The sequence below is a fragment of the Heterodontus francisci genome, chromosome 11, assembly GCF_036365525.1.
Source record: "Heterodontus francisci isolate sHetFra1 chromosome 11, sHetFra1.hap1, whole genome shotgun sequence".
Classification (NCBI taxonomy): domain Eukaryota; kingdom Metazoa; phylum Chordata; class Chondrichthyes; order Heterodontiformes; family Heterodontidae; genus Heterodontus; species Heterodontus francisci.
Genome location: NC_090381.1, coordinates 95,909,116 through 95,925,057, shown reverse-complemented (window position 1 = coordinate 95,925,057; position 15,942 = coordinate 95,909,116). Strand labels below are relative to the sequence as shown.

The 15,942-nt window shown below is 43.9% G+C and overlaps 1 protein-coding gene across 3 annotated transcripts in view; it reads right to left on the bottom strand.

Moving 5' to 3' along the window:
- LOC137375407 (plastin-1-like) overlaps positions 1-15,942 on the bottom strand; it is a 176,399-nt gene that overhangs the window by 62,865 nt on the left and 97,592 nt on the right. For all 3 annotated transcript variants that reach the window (XM_068042586.1, XM_068042585.1, XM_068042587.1), the window contains exon 4: positions 10,868-10,997. In XM_068042586.1, the coding sequence (XP_067898687.1) occupies positions 10,868-10,997 (130 nt within the window). The remainder of the gene's footprint in view (positions 1-10,867; positions 10,998-15,942) is intronic.

Here is a 15,942-nt window from a genome sequence, read left to right as displayed (position 1 = left end):
GTCAAAATTCCTGGAACTCTCTTCCTAACAACACCGTGGGTGTACCTACACCACAAGGACTGCAGCAGTTCAAAGTGACTCACCACCACCTTCTCAAGGACAATTAGGGCTGAGCAATAAATGCTGGTATTGCCAGTGGTACTCACATCCCAAGAATACATAAAAAAAATTAAGAACATTCCTTTAAATCACAAGATGTCTTGAAGAACTTTTTTTCCTAATAATAAATTTGTACTGATCAAGATGTCAAAGTTTCATAATAGATATTTTTTCTTTAAATTCAGAACTTGATGTAAACAAGATCAGAATAGTTTTCAAACATTTCTTCAGACATTACTTTGAAATGTTATGTAGAATAATAATGTTACAATTTCAGTTCTAGCCTAAAGAGGGAGCTTGAGTATTCTAATGTAAAAAAACTGCCGCTGGAAGAGAAATGGAAATCGGACACCGCTTCTGCTCCAGGTAAATTAACACATGCCATGATACTCCTACTGCCACAATCTAAAATCAAAATGTTTGGCTTTTAGCTCTCATCAACCACAACTCTCAAGAATTAACAGATAAATTAGCTATCCAACTTACATTTCCTGTTGATAAAAAGGATATCAATATTTATACTTCGAAACATGGTTCATGCAGCAGCCTCAACTCCTCCAAATGTGGGCTGACCATTAGTGCAAGCTTCTGTTGTGAAACACTAAAGTCGATCCAGTTATTGCTCTAGATATTTGCACCAGTGCCATTTGAGTAAAAGGCATTTCTCATTTTAATACAAGTTCAGCCCTCTGTCAGCAGGCAGAGCGTGGCAGCTCATTGTTACCTCCTCGGGGCTGCTCAGCACTGGTACAAATGAGGTAACTGGTAAAGTGGTGAGACTGTGTAACCAATTACATTCATTGCGACATCAAATGTTGCCTTGAGACCCAAGATGTTATAAAGTACAGGCCTCATTTGCATACAGTTGGTGAGCAGTGTGGGCCAAAGCAGTGTATGAAGGCAGCCCGCTGTGTAAGGAGGGCAGAAAATGGGCAGCTCCTACAGGGAACTGGCTGACTGCAAGAGGCTAGAAGAGCAAGAGAAAGTAGGGAGAGAAGCAATCCTGGGGAGTGGGGGCAGTGGCTCGTGCAGGTCAGTAGCAGGCTTGCTCCTCCTGGCCCCACAAAAATAAGGTTAAAAATACCTTTCATCTGTTTTTTTTTTAAGCAGTCTTTTAAGAACCATTGGCAGCAAGGCTACTTAACCCCGATACAAATGAGATGACTGCCAAAGTGGTGAGACTGTGTGACGAACTACATTCATTGCTGCATCAAATGCTGTACTTTAGGAATAGTTAATTTATAGGCCAGTTTAACCATGAGAAAAAAAACACAAAAATAATCGACATTGCAGTCGTTATCACAGCTGGTACAGAGCAAACTTTTCCTGGCAACCAATATGGTGGCTGTGAAGCCAAGTTTTTACAGTTTTCTGTTCCTGGAACTGGGCCTGCCCAAAACCACAACAGCACTTAGAGGAAAAAGCAGACCGACTATTAGGAATTCTGAGGATATTAAGAATGAATAATTAAACGTGAACAAAATAAGCTCTGTCTTCATTTTTTTGATACAGTTTACTTATTCATTTGTAAAAATACTTTGTATCTCCTCTGTGGTTTTAACTTTTTCCTTTCTTTAATTATCCTTCTACACAGGACTACACCACACTATGTGCAGCCCTTTGTTTTGATACAGACCAAAAACTGATTGCAGTGAGACCAAACAAGGTGATACCCCCTGGTAATACAATCCCTCAGAAGTCTTTTTTCCTGTCTCCAACAATATATTTTGAGAATCCAGCGATAGCCTGGGTAGCACCACATGATATTATTCATCATTTAGATGTCAGTCATATGGTTCAGTAGTAGCACTGCTACTTCTGACTCAGAAGGTTGAGGGTTCATCCCACTCAAGAGGCTTGACCCAGAAGGCGGCAGACTGTTGGAGGTGCTGCTTTCAGATGAGCTCATCTGCCCTTGCATGGCACTATCTCTAAGAAGCGCAAGGAAGTTCTCTCCCGTGTTCTGGCCAATATTTATCCTTCAGCCAATACTTAAAACAGGTTATCTGGTGATTGTCCCATTGTTGTTTGTGGAGCCTTGCTGTGTGCAAATTGGCTACCACATTTCCTACATTACAAAAGTGACTAGACTTCAAAAGTACTTCATTGGCTGCAAAATGCCTCAGAACATCCTGAGCTCATAAATGTTGCTGTAGCTATTTAAGTTCTTCCTTTCTTTCCTATTTCAATTGTACAGGAATTGATTCTGTTAGTTCTTTCTCTTCTATCATTAAACAGCCATCAGGTCCAATTTCCCATTTGTTATGCAAAAACAATTCTGTTTTAATGAATCAATCTTAACAGCGATCCTACTGGCTGTGTGGAAAACAAAACAAGTCACGTCAAGGGTGGCACAGTGGTTAGCACCGCAGCCTCACAGCTCCAGCAACCCGGGTTCGGTTCTGGGTGCTGCCTGTGTGGAGTTTGCAAGTTCTCCCTGTGACTGTGTGGGTTTCCGCTGGGTGCTCTGGTTTCCTCCCACAGCCAAAGACTTGCAGGTTGTTAGGTAAATTGGCCATTGTAAATTGCCCCTAGTGTAGGTAGGTGGTAGGAGAATGGTGGGGATGTTTGTAGGGAGTATGGGATTAATGTAGGATTAGTATAAATGGGTGGTTGTTGGTTGGCACAGACTCGATGGGCCAAAGGGCCTGTTTCAGTGCTGTATCTCTAAATAAATTTTAACAAAAATAAATAATATCAAAGGCAAACCTGGAGCTTCACTGGTGCCTGACAGACACTATTAACAATCCTGATTCATTGCAGTCTTGAGTTAAATTCATGTTTGAGCCTACGCACAAACAAGCGATGGGGTTCCAGGCAACCGTACTACTGAAGAGCAATTCCTACAAGCCTGATGGAATCCTCGAGCTGGATTTAGTCGTGCCAATGGGGCTCCCGGCACCTGGCCAAAAAGGCGAGGGAAACCTCACCTCAGCCTTTCAGAGCCTCCCTTCCACCTCCCCACCCCCCCAACTCGATGCAACACAATGGCACTCTGACAATTATCAGCCCAGCACTGGAATCCCCATCTCTATAAAGATGGGGATCCCACCTCCAAGAGCTGCCAGCCAATCAGAGGGCTGGCAGTTCAGTAACATCAGCAGTTCCACTGGGAATGGTGGCCACTACTGGTACTACAGCAGGTCTGGGACCAGGCCCATCGCTGGAAACTCGAAGAGAAGGTGGGTGAGGTGGGATTGTCGGGGGAGGGTGGATGATGAGTGTGGGGGGACCTCAACTGGCCCCTGGGCAGGAAGGCAGTCTTTGGCCTTTCCTGCCCCCAACTTAATTGTGGTGCAACAGGAAGGCAATGGGCACTCCGCCCCCCACCACAATTCTATTGGACCCCCGCCTCCTAGCCCATCTCCAGGTGACCTGTTAAATTCAGCTCCTCATGTGCAGACTGCGTTCTGTGCAGCTGATGTTGGGTGCGATGACTTTGGATTCAAAGTGTGTTTTTTTTTGAGACAGACCCCGATTTGAAATGGAAACTAAAAGATGCAATGTTCTGGGACGTCAAAACTAGGTTAAACGAACAGTTTTTTTTCAACCAATGACATGAGATTGGAGCTTAGGTTTCATAAGAAGACTCTGGAGGGTGTTGAAGCCAGCTGAAAAGCTGGAAGTTGTTTTTTTTTAAAGAGACAAGCTGAAAGCTGCAGATTTTTGTGCTTCCAAAGAAGCTGCTTGGAACTGAAACAGACTACAAAGCAGCAGGCTGGAATAGTTGTTTTGCCTGCAGGTAGAGGAGTCTGGACTGAAAACTGACCTTGGCAAATACAAGTTTCAATCATTGTTTTTGCTGCCTTATAAAGTTACATAAGGTGAGACCGGTGAAGCTACATCACCAGAATTGATGTGAGCAACACTATGGAAGTTTAGAAAGGTGTGCAGTTTTGGTAGCGATGGTATCAGTAGGGTTCGGATTGAAGAGAAACTGCCATCGAGTGGAAACCAGCATTCGCATCTTGGAAGACGGGATCTGGATATCTACTTGAGAAGTTCAAAGACCCGAAGGACTTTGTGACGGTTCGGCATCATCCTGCTGACAGGGCTGCCAAAGGACTTGAGATATACCCTTGTTTTATCTGATAGTTAATGTGTAACCTTTAGGATATAAATTTCCACCATGATTTAGCTGTTAACTCATGTTTAATTTATGTTAGTTTTGGTTTGAGTGTTAAAGCAAAACTTAGAAAAGTGAAAGCTTGTCTGTTTGGTTTTTGTTTCCTAGTTTGGGGTTAGTCAGTGGATTTGATTCTTTTGGTTTGTTGGTGGTCTCCACAGGGATCATAACACAAGTAAAAGCAGTTTTGTTACTGGTATTCCATACGGTCATCCCATTTTAACATGCATCAGATGTTGACTGCAGCCGCAGCAACTGTTCCTGGCGCAGACTGGGAGATCCAATTTAATCACTAATAACTCTCCTAATACTGTTCCTGCAATTATCTTTGAGAACACGGACAGCTCTGACACATCTCTGCAGTATTGTGGAGAGAGGGGGACTGTGCCTCAGAGTGAGCTAATTTAATCCATTGCTCTTAATGGATTTGCTTTGTATGAAATCAAGGAGCAAGGAGCAAAATAGGTTGTTCCCTGCAATGTTTAAAAAAAAAAAAAATCCTCAACAGGCTGGACTTTTGTGGCAACTTCTCTAAAACTGAACAACAGATTTTTGAAAGATAATAAATTGGCACAGAAAGGGGTACTGATAGGTACAAACTGGCTTTGTACAAGATTCAGTGATAGAGGGTTTCTACAGCTTCTGTTTGTGGAGCCACTTTATTACAGAAGTCAGCAGGCAGCTTCAGCATTGCTGTGCTGACGTTTCAGTGTCTCATATGCACTTTAATTCTGCCTGATATTCTCACCAACATCTATCCATGTGACAGGCATAAGCATGTTGAGGAAAGCATCATCATCACTGGAATTGTCTGCAGGCACACTACTTGAAATGTGCACTGACTGCTATTCACCGGCAGCAGTAGTAAATTCCATTTTTCGAGGGGAGGAAGAGTGATGCTTTCTCTCATATATTGTAAGCATTATTTTTTAAATATCACAATGTTGGAGGCTATAATCTTCAAATGACATCTGTAAATCAAGCTGAGTTTCTCAGTGAGATTATAAACTTTCCAGTTCACTCTATCTAATAAAACAACTTGTATTTATATAGCACCTTTAACATTGTAAAATGTCTCAAGACACAGCAGAGGAGCATTATTAAACAAAGTCTGACACCAAGACATACAAGGAAATATTGGGGTAGATGACCAAAAGCTTGATCAAAGAGGTAGGTTTTAAGGAGTGTCTTAAAGGAAGAAAGGGAAGTAGAGAGGGAACTTTAGGGAGGGAACTTTAGGGAGGGAACTTTAGGGAGGGAACTTCAAAGCTTACAGCCTTGGCATGGCTACCAAAGGTGGAGTGATTAAAATCAGGGATGCTCAAGAGAATAGAATAGGAGAAGTGCAGATACATGAGAGGGTTGCAAGGCTGAAGAAGATTGCAATGATGAGGAGGGGTGATGCCATGAAGAGATTGGAGAACAAGGATGACAATTAAAACTGAGGCATTGCTTGACCGGGAGCCATTGTAGATCAGCGAACATAGGGGTGATTGATGAATGGGACTTGGTGGGAGTTCAGACACAGGCAGCAGAATTTCAGAGGATAGAATGTGGCAGACCAGCCAACAGTGTGTTGGATAGTCAAGTCGAGAGGTAATAAAGGCATGGATGAGTGTTTCAGCAGCAGATGAGCTGAGGCAAGGGCAGAGGCAGGCAATGTTACAAAGGTGGAAATAGGCAATCTCGTGAGAGTGCGGATATGTAGTCGGAAGCTCACCTCACCATCAAATATGACACCAAGGCAGCAAACAGTCCGGATCAGCCTCAGTCAGTGGTCATGAACAGGAAAATAATGTAAGCAACATGAAAAATATTTAGTATATGTAGCATGCAACTATATGTTTTAAAGCAACCTCTGCACCAAGATTGATGATGTGATTCTGAAAACATTGAAAGAAACTTGTATCATGGTAGTATGGAGTACAATATGGTTCAATACTGGGAGACACAAAGCAAAAGTTCATAAATCTGTTCAGTTGCATCTTGCTCCACAGTTTCTGACCGGGGCTTAATGATTAAGTGTTCAGGGAAGATTCAAATGATAATTTTATTTGTTTCAGCTATTTTTCCTTTAATTGTAGTTGTACAAGAACTGCAGCAGTTCAAGAAGGCAGCTCACCATCACCATCTCAAGGGCAAATAGGGATGGGCTATAAATACGGCGGCACAGTGGCGCAGTGGTTAGCACTGCAGCCTCACAGCTCCAGGGACCCGGGTTCGATTCTGGGCACTGCCTGTGTGGAGTTTGCAAGTTCTCCCTGTGTCTGCGTGGGTTTCCTCCGGGTGCTCCGGTTTCCTCCCACATGCCAAAGACTTGCAGGTTGATAGGTAAATTGGCCATTAGAAATTGCCCCTAGTATAGGTAGGTGGTATGGAAAATATAGGGACAGATGGGGATGTTTGGTAGGAATATGGGATTAGTGTAGGATTAGTATAAATGGGTGGTTGATGGTCGGCACAGACTCGGTGGGCCGAAGGGCCTGTTTCAGTGCTGTATCTCTAATCTAAAAAATACTGGCCTAGCCAGCAACACTCACATCCCTCGAACAAATAAAAAGAGGTGTAACTCTTTTGATCGTTTGTGTCGACGGCACGACAAATCTCTATAATTTTATTTTAAAATAGCTGAAGAAAGAAAAATGCTTCCATTCTGGACAAGCATTCCACTTTTGTGGCTGGCCATCATAGAACAATACAGCACAGAAAGAGGCAGTTTGCCTCATCACGCCTGTGCCAACTCTTTGAAAGAGTATTAAATTCGTCCTACTCCCCTGCTCTTTACCCATAACCTAGCAAATCTTTCCCTGTTCAAGTGCAGCTTCCACCACTTATACTGCCCATGCTTATGGCAACGAACATCGACACCAGACAATTTCCTATAAACATTTACATCATAGAAATCATAAAATAAAAATATACATCATAGAAATCAATTACACAGGGGGCACCAATTACATGAGAAGTATACTGACCATTTCCAGCAACTCATTAAGCTCTTTGAACCTTCTTTGCTAATGGAGAGCATTTGAAATTCTATAAAATGTCCTGACATTTCAGTGGCAACACAAATTAGACAAAACAAAAGAAACTATGGATTGGATTTTACCAGCCCCTCGACGTCGTGAGTTGTGGCGGGGAGGCCCGTAAAATGTTAGTGGGAGCAGCCCGCCATGACACCGAGAAGGCCCCGCCAGATGTTAGTGGCAGCGGTCAGGCCTCAGTGCGGCCCACCCACCCCCCCCCCCCCACCCCACTGCCTTCATTAAAATATTCAAATGAGGGTAATAAGCATGCAAATGAACTTACCTGCCACTTGCGGTCGTGCCACACCGATTTTACAGCCAACGGCCACAACTCGTGTGCCTTCAGAACACCATACGGAGTTCCAAGGCAAGATACTGGTCGGGAGGGGGGAGGACTAAAATTATCAGGGCAGGAAGGGGGAGGGAGTGGGCAAAACTATTCCTATTGGTCGTGGGGATGTTGGGAAGAGGTTGAGGGTCAAAGATGCTGAAGTTTGGGGGGGGTGGAGTTCAGAATTTAGAAAGTGTTTTTTGGGAGGCAGGTCAATTTATGTATTGAGCACTCAGTGGGGGGTGGGAGAGGGGATTCTAAGTTAAACTAAACTTTTATTGAAATATTTATCAAACCGTCACCTTTAAATATTTAAAACTCTCATGAAGGGCTTGAAGCCCTTTAAAAATGGTGCCGGCGCCTGCGCAGTTGCGCCGGACACCGTTGCCGAAGTCACGGCAGCTGCCCCCTCTACATCATCGGGGGCGGCCATTCTGCCCCCTCCATTTAAATGAGCCCCCAAATGTAATATTGCGGGGGCTCAGCGCCGGCCGCTGAGTGCGGGCACGCTGTTGACTTCCAAGCGCACTCATACAATTCAGCTATAATTACTCATTTGGCACAAATCACAATAAAAGAGGTCGAAGCCCTTGGTGCCACAGGGCGAGCAGTGGTTCCAGCCACTGCCTATAAACTGACCTGGTGAATGTGTAATGGATGTTAGGAATCAGAGAGGTGGAGTGGCCAATTATATACAGAGAAATTCATCCCAGTGGATATTGTTTTGTCTTAACTTTAACTATTTCCTACAGCAAGAAACCCAAGTTACTAATGCCTTGCATCTTCAATGTGAGCCAATCAATTTCAAAGTTCCCAAACTGCTTTCACCTTTGTCAATGTCTTTCAAAAATTAACATGGAAATTACAGCTTTGTGTAGTTTATTTGATTCAGCCTCCAGGATCTGTCATATGATTCCAAGTGTATTAAAGGTATGAGCTCAAGTATCAGCCATGGCTCAGGGGTCTGAGTGAGCGGTTGTGGGTTCAAGTCCCACGGAAGCACAAAATTCTAGGCTGTTACTCCAGCACTGCGCTGTTGGAGGTGCATCTTGCAGACGAGATGTTAAACCAAGATTCCATCTGCTCTCTCAGGTGGCACTATTTCAAAGAACGGGGGGTGGCTATCCCTGGTGCACTGGCCAATATTTATCCCTCAATTAACTTCACTAAAACAGATCATCAGTTTAATATCACATTGCTGTGGACAAACTGGCTGCTGCATTCCCTACATTACAACAGTGACTTCATTTCAAAGGTTAGTCATAAGGTTCTGAAAGGCACTATATAAATGCAAGTCTTTCTTTGTCACTTTAGCTTTGTAATCTTTACTACCCTCAAAACCCTCTTGTGGGTGTTTGGGGCTAATGATGCTTTTAGCATCTAACGTTTATAGTAGACAAATCAGGTTAACAACGCATCTGCTATAAATTTTATATATTCACGTGAAAGCTTTAAATGGCCTCTGTACGAGAAACTGATGTAAAGAAGCTCTTTATCAACATGTCCATATGAACATCCGTCCAACAATACCAAAAAGGCTTGTATTTATCATAATGTCCTGTCAAGTTTCTTAGAAATGTCTCAAAGCATTTCACACCGAAAAAAAAGTAACTGAATAGCGAGAGACGGAGGAAGAAAAAGCCAAAAGAGAACACAAGAACACAAGAAATAGGAACAGAAGTAGACCATATGGCCCATCGAGCCTGCTCCACCATTCAATACGATCGTGACTGATCTTGGACTTCAATTCCACTTTCCTGCCCGCTCCCCATATCCCTAGATTCCCTGCGAGGCCAAAAATCTGTTTACCCCAGCCTTGAATGTATTCAATGATGGAGCATCCACAACCCTCTGGGGTAGAGAATTCCAAAGATTCACAACCCTTCGAGTGTAGTAATTTGTCCTCATCTCAGTCCTGAATGATTGGCCCCTTATCCTGAGACTGTGACCCCACAATCTAGATTCCCCGACCAGCGGAACCAATCTCTCAGCTTCTACCATATCAAGCCCTTTCAGAATATTGTATGTCTCAATTAGATTGCCTCTCAATCTTCTAAACTCCAGAGCATCTAGGCACAAATTACTCGGAGGACAACCCAGTCATCCCAGCAATCAATTTAGTCAATCTTCGCTGCACTGCCTCCAGTGCAAGTTTATCCTTTCTTAAATGTGGAGAGCAAAACCGCACACAATATTCCAGGCGCGGTCTCACCAAAGCCCTGTACAATTTTAGGAAGACTTCTTTATTCCTGTACTCCAATCCCCTTGCAATAAAGGCCAAGAAATCGTAGGAGAAGATAAAATAATTTGTTAGCAGGCTTTGACTTCCAATGATCAAGTGCAAGGCCACAACTGGACCAACAAAAAAAAAGGTACTCAATAAAAATGTGAAAAATATTTAGGAAATTGTCTTCTATCTTTATTTAACATCTTCTAAAATGAGCCTTCATGCTGGACAAGTCTCACAGCAATGTGGCACCAAATAAATGAAATTAAGGTCTAAATTAGGAAAATATCTATCAAAATCTACTTCTGCTGTAAAGGTCAAAGAAGTAATGGCTTTAAATTTTGAAGCAACACTAAGACAATGTTTCAGCAAAGAAAAAAATTGTTTCCCAAAGCCAGTGCCAAGAGATTAAAAAAACACAATTAGCTTATTGGTTATTTATGGAGTTCAGACTGACTTCTACAGAGACATAGATCTTTTCAATTCAGCACACAATGTGCCCATTAAAGGTAACTGATAACATTCATGGGGAAAAATAAAAATATATTTCCATAGGCAGATTTCGCAAAGACAGTCAACATAAACAAGTTTCCATGGATTATTTTGAGCTACAAAAATAATTAAATTATAATGTTCCCTCCCAAATTAAAATGCAGGTGTTATAAATGGTTGATTGAACTAGGCACATAACATGATAAACAACGCCATTCATGTGGTAACCACTACCTACTTCCACTCATAAGCTCATTATTCAATGAGTACTGTAGTTATCCAATCAGTCTCCCCTGATATTTTGGCTGGCCCTGGCATAATCCACATTCTTATTACTCTTCAGGTAAAGAAGTTTCTCCTGAATTCTGTATTGGATTATGCTTAGAATCCCTACAACCAGCAATCGTGATTCTCATCCCATCAATTTGACCTGAATTTGAACTTAGGTCTCAAGACAGAAAGCCCAGTGTTCGACCACCAATGTGCTGTGTCTAACCCACCGCCACCAAGAACTGCTGAGTGGTCTGGTCAAAAAGCAAACTCCCTGAAGGAAGGAGGGGATGTACCTTGATAAGAATGTTGTGTTCCTTCGCTGGAGCGGTCAGACAGTCCACCAATAGCACAAATTCCCTCTTTTTTGTTGATGGCTTTTCTAAATGTTTTGCTGATCTCTTTGTCTTTGAGTTCCTGGAAAACCTGAATTTAAAAAAAAAATAAACAGGAATTGATACAGCTGTATATTTGGGGCACCGATTATGGCTGCAATTTGGAGCACAGTGTGTACTGAAAGATCAATGAACAAAGCTCATTTGGTGATTTTCATTTTATTTGGATTACAAAGAACAAAAGTCACCTGGAAACACTATTTAAAATGTTCTGTTGTGGAATTCCTTTCATTCATTTAACAGAGGTTATTCTACCGGTAAGCAGTTTAACTCTACCATCCCCCATAGACTTCATTCCTGCTGGATGTGTACTCAGAATCTCTACAAGACAGTAAATAATGTTTCAAATGAGTTTCTGAGTAATGTTTTTTATAGGGCTTCTTTTCATGGAACAGGCATGCTGGGGAACTTCAGCCAGGGAGGACAAACAGTATGTCTCCCTTTGCCAGTAGGAAGCATTCATCGGAGTTTGAATTTAGGGTTAAAGGCACATGTATGTTGGATGTACTACCCTCGGTATTTTCTTTTATGCAATATTTATCAGAAGCCAAAGATGAAAAACTTTCCCTTACCTAGCCTGATATATATAAAATATATGACATTTATAGGGAGATAGAGAGAATATTAAGTCTTCCATTCAGCACACATTTTCTGTTTGTCACGCTTACTTGCTGTGTTATGATGTTGTCATGCCAAGGTGTCACAATTTTGCTGTGCCCATCAACCCTAGGGTAACACATGGGTATTACTGTGGATAATTACCATTATTGGAGTCCAGCTGAATATGACTGCATAGGTGTTGCCAGTAGTCATTTGCACAGCGCCTGGCTGTTCTTTGTGCAGCGCTTCTGGCTACTTTAAGTGCTATGGATGTTAATCCGCAGGGGGCTTTCTTGTAGTTCAATAGTGCAATGTGCTTAGCGACTATGACAGGTTACAGCTCTTCAAAGTGAGATTGAAACCAGTCTGCATTCTGCTTCTCAAGTTTGCCATAGGTGGTCACTGCTGAGTCATAGATGGTGTCTCTGACGTGGGCCCACTTGGTCTCTGCATCCCCTGCAGGAATGTTTTGAAAGGATTTTTCAAGTGAATTTAGAAACTTATGTAACAGCTGTGGATAGGAAATTCTGTTAGCGTGGGTGGCCCTTCTGCTTGGAGTGATTTAGCATCTTGGGTTTGAGTCTAACTTTGCTGCACACCAGGGAGTGGTCGGTGTCGCAGTCCACACTGTGGAAGCTGCGTGCGATTTGGACACTGTTTATAGAGGCTCGCCTTGTGACGATGAGGTCTAGCTGGTGCCAACGACATGATCTTGGGTGCCTCCATGAAACCTGGTGACAGGGTTTAGTATGAAAGAACGAGTTGGTGATGCAGAGGTTGTGATAGGTACACAACTCCAGCAGTCTCTGTCCATTCTCATTCATCCTTCCAATACCATAGCGCCCAAGGCAGGAGGGCCATGAGTCATGGTCGGCCCCAACCCTGGCATTGAAGTCCCCCAGCAGGAACAAATGTTTGGTATTGGGAATGCTATTAATGATATTCTGGAGTTCCTCATAGAACTGGTCTTTAACTTCAGGTGGGGAGCAGAGTGTTGGAGCATAGATGCCGAGTAGGTGTACTGGACCAGAGGCGGTGAGCAGTCGGATGGACAGTATGCGTTCCAAGCCAATTGAAGGTAGCTCTGTCATGCTGAGCAAAGAGTTTCTGATGGCAAAGCCCACTCCATGCTGTCTTGGTTCTTCAGGATCCCTACCCTGCCAGAAGGTGGTGTAGTCTTGCTCTGTTAGAGATCCACTCTCAGGGAGTCGTGTCTCCTGAAGCGCTGCAATGTCCATATTGAGTCTACTGAGCTCGTTGAGGAATGTATGATGGCATTAAGAGAGCTTTTGGGCCAACCATCAGGAAGATCGCCCCCCTCAAATCCAAATCAGGGGGCACGATCACTGACCAACAGAAGCAAATGGACCGCTGAGTGAAGCACGACCTAGAACGGTACTCCAGGGAAAATGTTGTCACTGAGACCGCCCTCAATGCAGCCCAGTCTCTGCCAGACATGGGTGAGCTGGACGAACAGCCAACAAAATCGGAACTCAGTGATGCCATTGATTCTCTAGCCCCTGGGAAGGACGGCATTACCCCTGAAATAATCAAGAGTGACAAGCCTGCTATACTCTCAGCACTCCATGAACTGCTTTGCCTGTACTGGGATGAGGGAGCAGTACCACAGGACATGCGCGATGCCAATATCATCACCCTCTATAAGAACAAGGGTGACTACGGTGACTGCAACAACTACCGTGGAATCTCCCTGCTCAGCATAGTGGGGAAAGTCTTCGCTCGAGTGGTTTTAAACAGGCTTCAGAAGCTGGCTGAGCGTGTCTACCCTGAGGCACAGTGTGGCTTTCGAACCGAAAAATCCACCATTGACATTCTGTTCTCCCTTCGCCAGCTACAGGAGAAATGCCGCGAACAACAGATGCCCCTCTACGTTGCTTTCATTGATCTCACCAAAGCCTTCGACCTCGTCAGCAGAAGTGGTCTCTTCAGACGACGAGCAAAGATCAGATGTCCACCAAAGCTACTAAGTATCATCACCTCATTCCAAAAAAATATGAAAGGCACAATTCAGCATAACGGTGCCTCATCATAAGATCATAAGAACTAGGAGCAGGAGTAGGCCGTCCGGCCCCTCGAGCCTGCTCCGCCATTCAATAAGATCATGGCTGATCTTTTCGTAGACTCAGATCCACTTACCCGCACTCTCACCATATCCCTTAATTCCTTTATTGCTCAAAAAGATATCTACCTTAGCTTTAAAAACGTTTACTGAAGTAGCGTCAACTACTTCACTGGGCAAGGAATTCCATAGATTAACAACCCTCTGGGTGAAGAAGTTCCTTCTCAATTCAGTCCTAAATCTGCTCCCTCTAATCTTGAGGCTATGCCCTCTTGTCCTGACTTCACCTGCCAGTGGAAACATGCTCTCTACTTGTATCTTATCTATTCCCTTCATAGTTTTATATGTTTCTATAAGATCCCCCCTCATTCTTCTGAATTCCAATGAATATAATCCCAATCTACTCAGTCTCTCCTCATAAGCCAACCCCCTCAACTCCGGAATCAACCTAGTGAACCTCCTCTGCACCCTCTCCAGTGCCAGTACATCCTTTCTCAAGTAAGGAGACCAAAACTGCACACAGTACTCCAGGTGCGGCCTCACCAGTACCCTATACAGCTGCAACATAACCTCTCTGCTTTTAAACTCAATCCCTTTAGCAATGAAGGACAAAATTCCATTTGCCTTCCTAATTACTTGCTGTACCTGCAGACTAACCTTCTGCGATTCATGCACAAGGACACCCAGGTCCCTCTGCATAGCAGCATGCTGCAACTTTTTACCATTCAAGTAATAATCCTTTTTACTGTTATTCCTACCGAAATGAATGACTTCACATTTATTAACATTGTATTCCATCTGCCAGACCTTTGCCCACTCACTCAGTGTATCTATGTTCCTCTGCAAAGTTTCACAGTCATCTGCACACTTTGCTCTGCCACTCATCTTAGTGTCAGCTGCAAACTTTGACACCCTACACGTGATCCCCAATTCCAGACCCCTTTCCTATCCTGAGTGGCGTGAAACAGGGCTGTGTTCTCGCACCTACACTGTTTGGGATCATCTTATCACTGCTGCTCTCACATGCGTTCAAGTCTTCAGAAGAAGGAATTTTCCTCCACACAAGATCAGATGGCAGGTTGTTCAACCTTGCCCATCTTACAGCGAAGAACAAAGTACGGGACGTCCTCTTCAGGGAACTCCTCTTTGCTGACGATGCTGCATTAACATCCCACACAGAAGAGACTCATCGACAGGATTGCGGCTGCCTGCAACAAATTTGGCCTAACCATCAGCCTCAAGAAAACAAACATCATGGGACAGGACGTCAGAAATGCTCCATCCATCAGTATCGGTGACCACGCTCTGGAAATGGTTCAAGAGTTCACCTACCTCAGCTCAACTATCACCAGTAACCTGTCTCTAGATGCAGAAATCAACAAGCGAATGGGAAAGGTGTACGCTGCTATGTCCAGACTGGCCAAGAGAGTGTGGGAAAATGGCGCATTGACACGGAACACAAAAGTCCAAGTTTATCAAGCCTGTGTCCTCAATACCTTGCTCTGCAGCAGCGAGGCCTGGACAACGTATGTCAGCTAAGAGCGACGTCTCAATTCATTCCATCTTCGCTGCCTCCGGAGAAACCTTGGCATCAGGTGGCAGGACCGTATCTCCAACGCAGAAGTCCTCGAGGCAGCCAACATCCTCAGCATATACACCCTACTGAGCCAGCGGCGCTTGAGATGGCTTGGCCACGTGAGCCGCATGGAAGATGGCAGGATCCCCAGGGAGACATTGTACAGCGGGCTTGTCACTGGTATCAAACCCACTGGTCACGTCTCCCCTTCAAAAGACGTCTGCAAGCACGACATGAAGTCCTGTGACATTGACCACAAGTCATGGGAGTCAGTTGCCAGTGATCGCCAGAGCTGATGGACAGCCATAAAGGCGCAGCTAAAGAGTGGCGAGTCGTAGAGACTTAGCAGTTGGCAAGAAAAAAGACAGAAGCGCAGCAAGGAGAGAGCCAACTGTGTAACAGCCCTGACAACTAATTTTATCTGCAGCACCTGTGGAAAAGTCTGTCACTCTAGAATTGGCCTTAATAGCCACTCCAGGCGCTGCATCACAAACCACTGACCACCTCCAGGCGCTTACCCATTGTCTCTCGAGACAAGGAGGCCAAAGAAGAAGAAGAAGAAGAAGAAGAAGAAGAAGAAGAATTACCATTATAATTACCTTCACTAGGTGACACAGATACTCTTCCAAATTGCATATCCCAGCTTAATTCCCGGAAGTGTGCTACGGATAAGTTACAGTGTTCCATGCAGTTATGTTTTCTCTTTTAATATTTAACTTT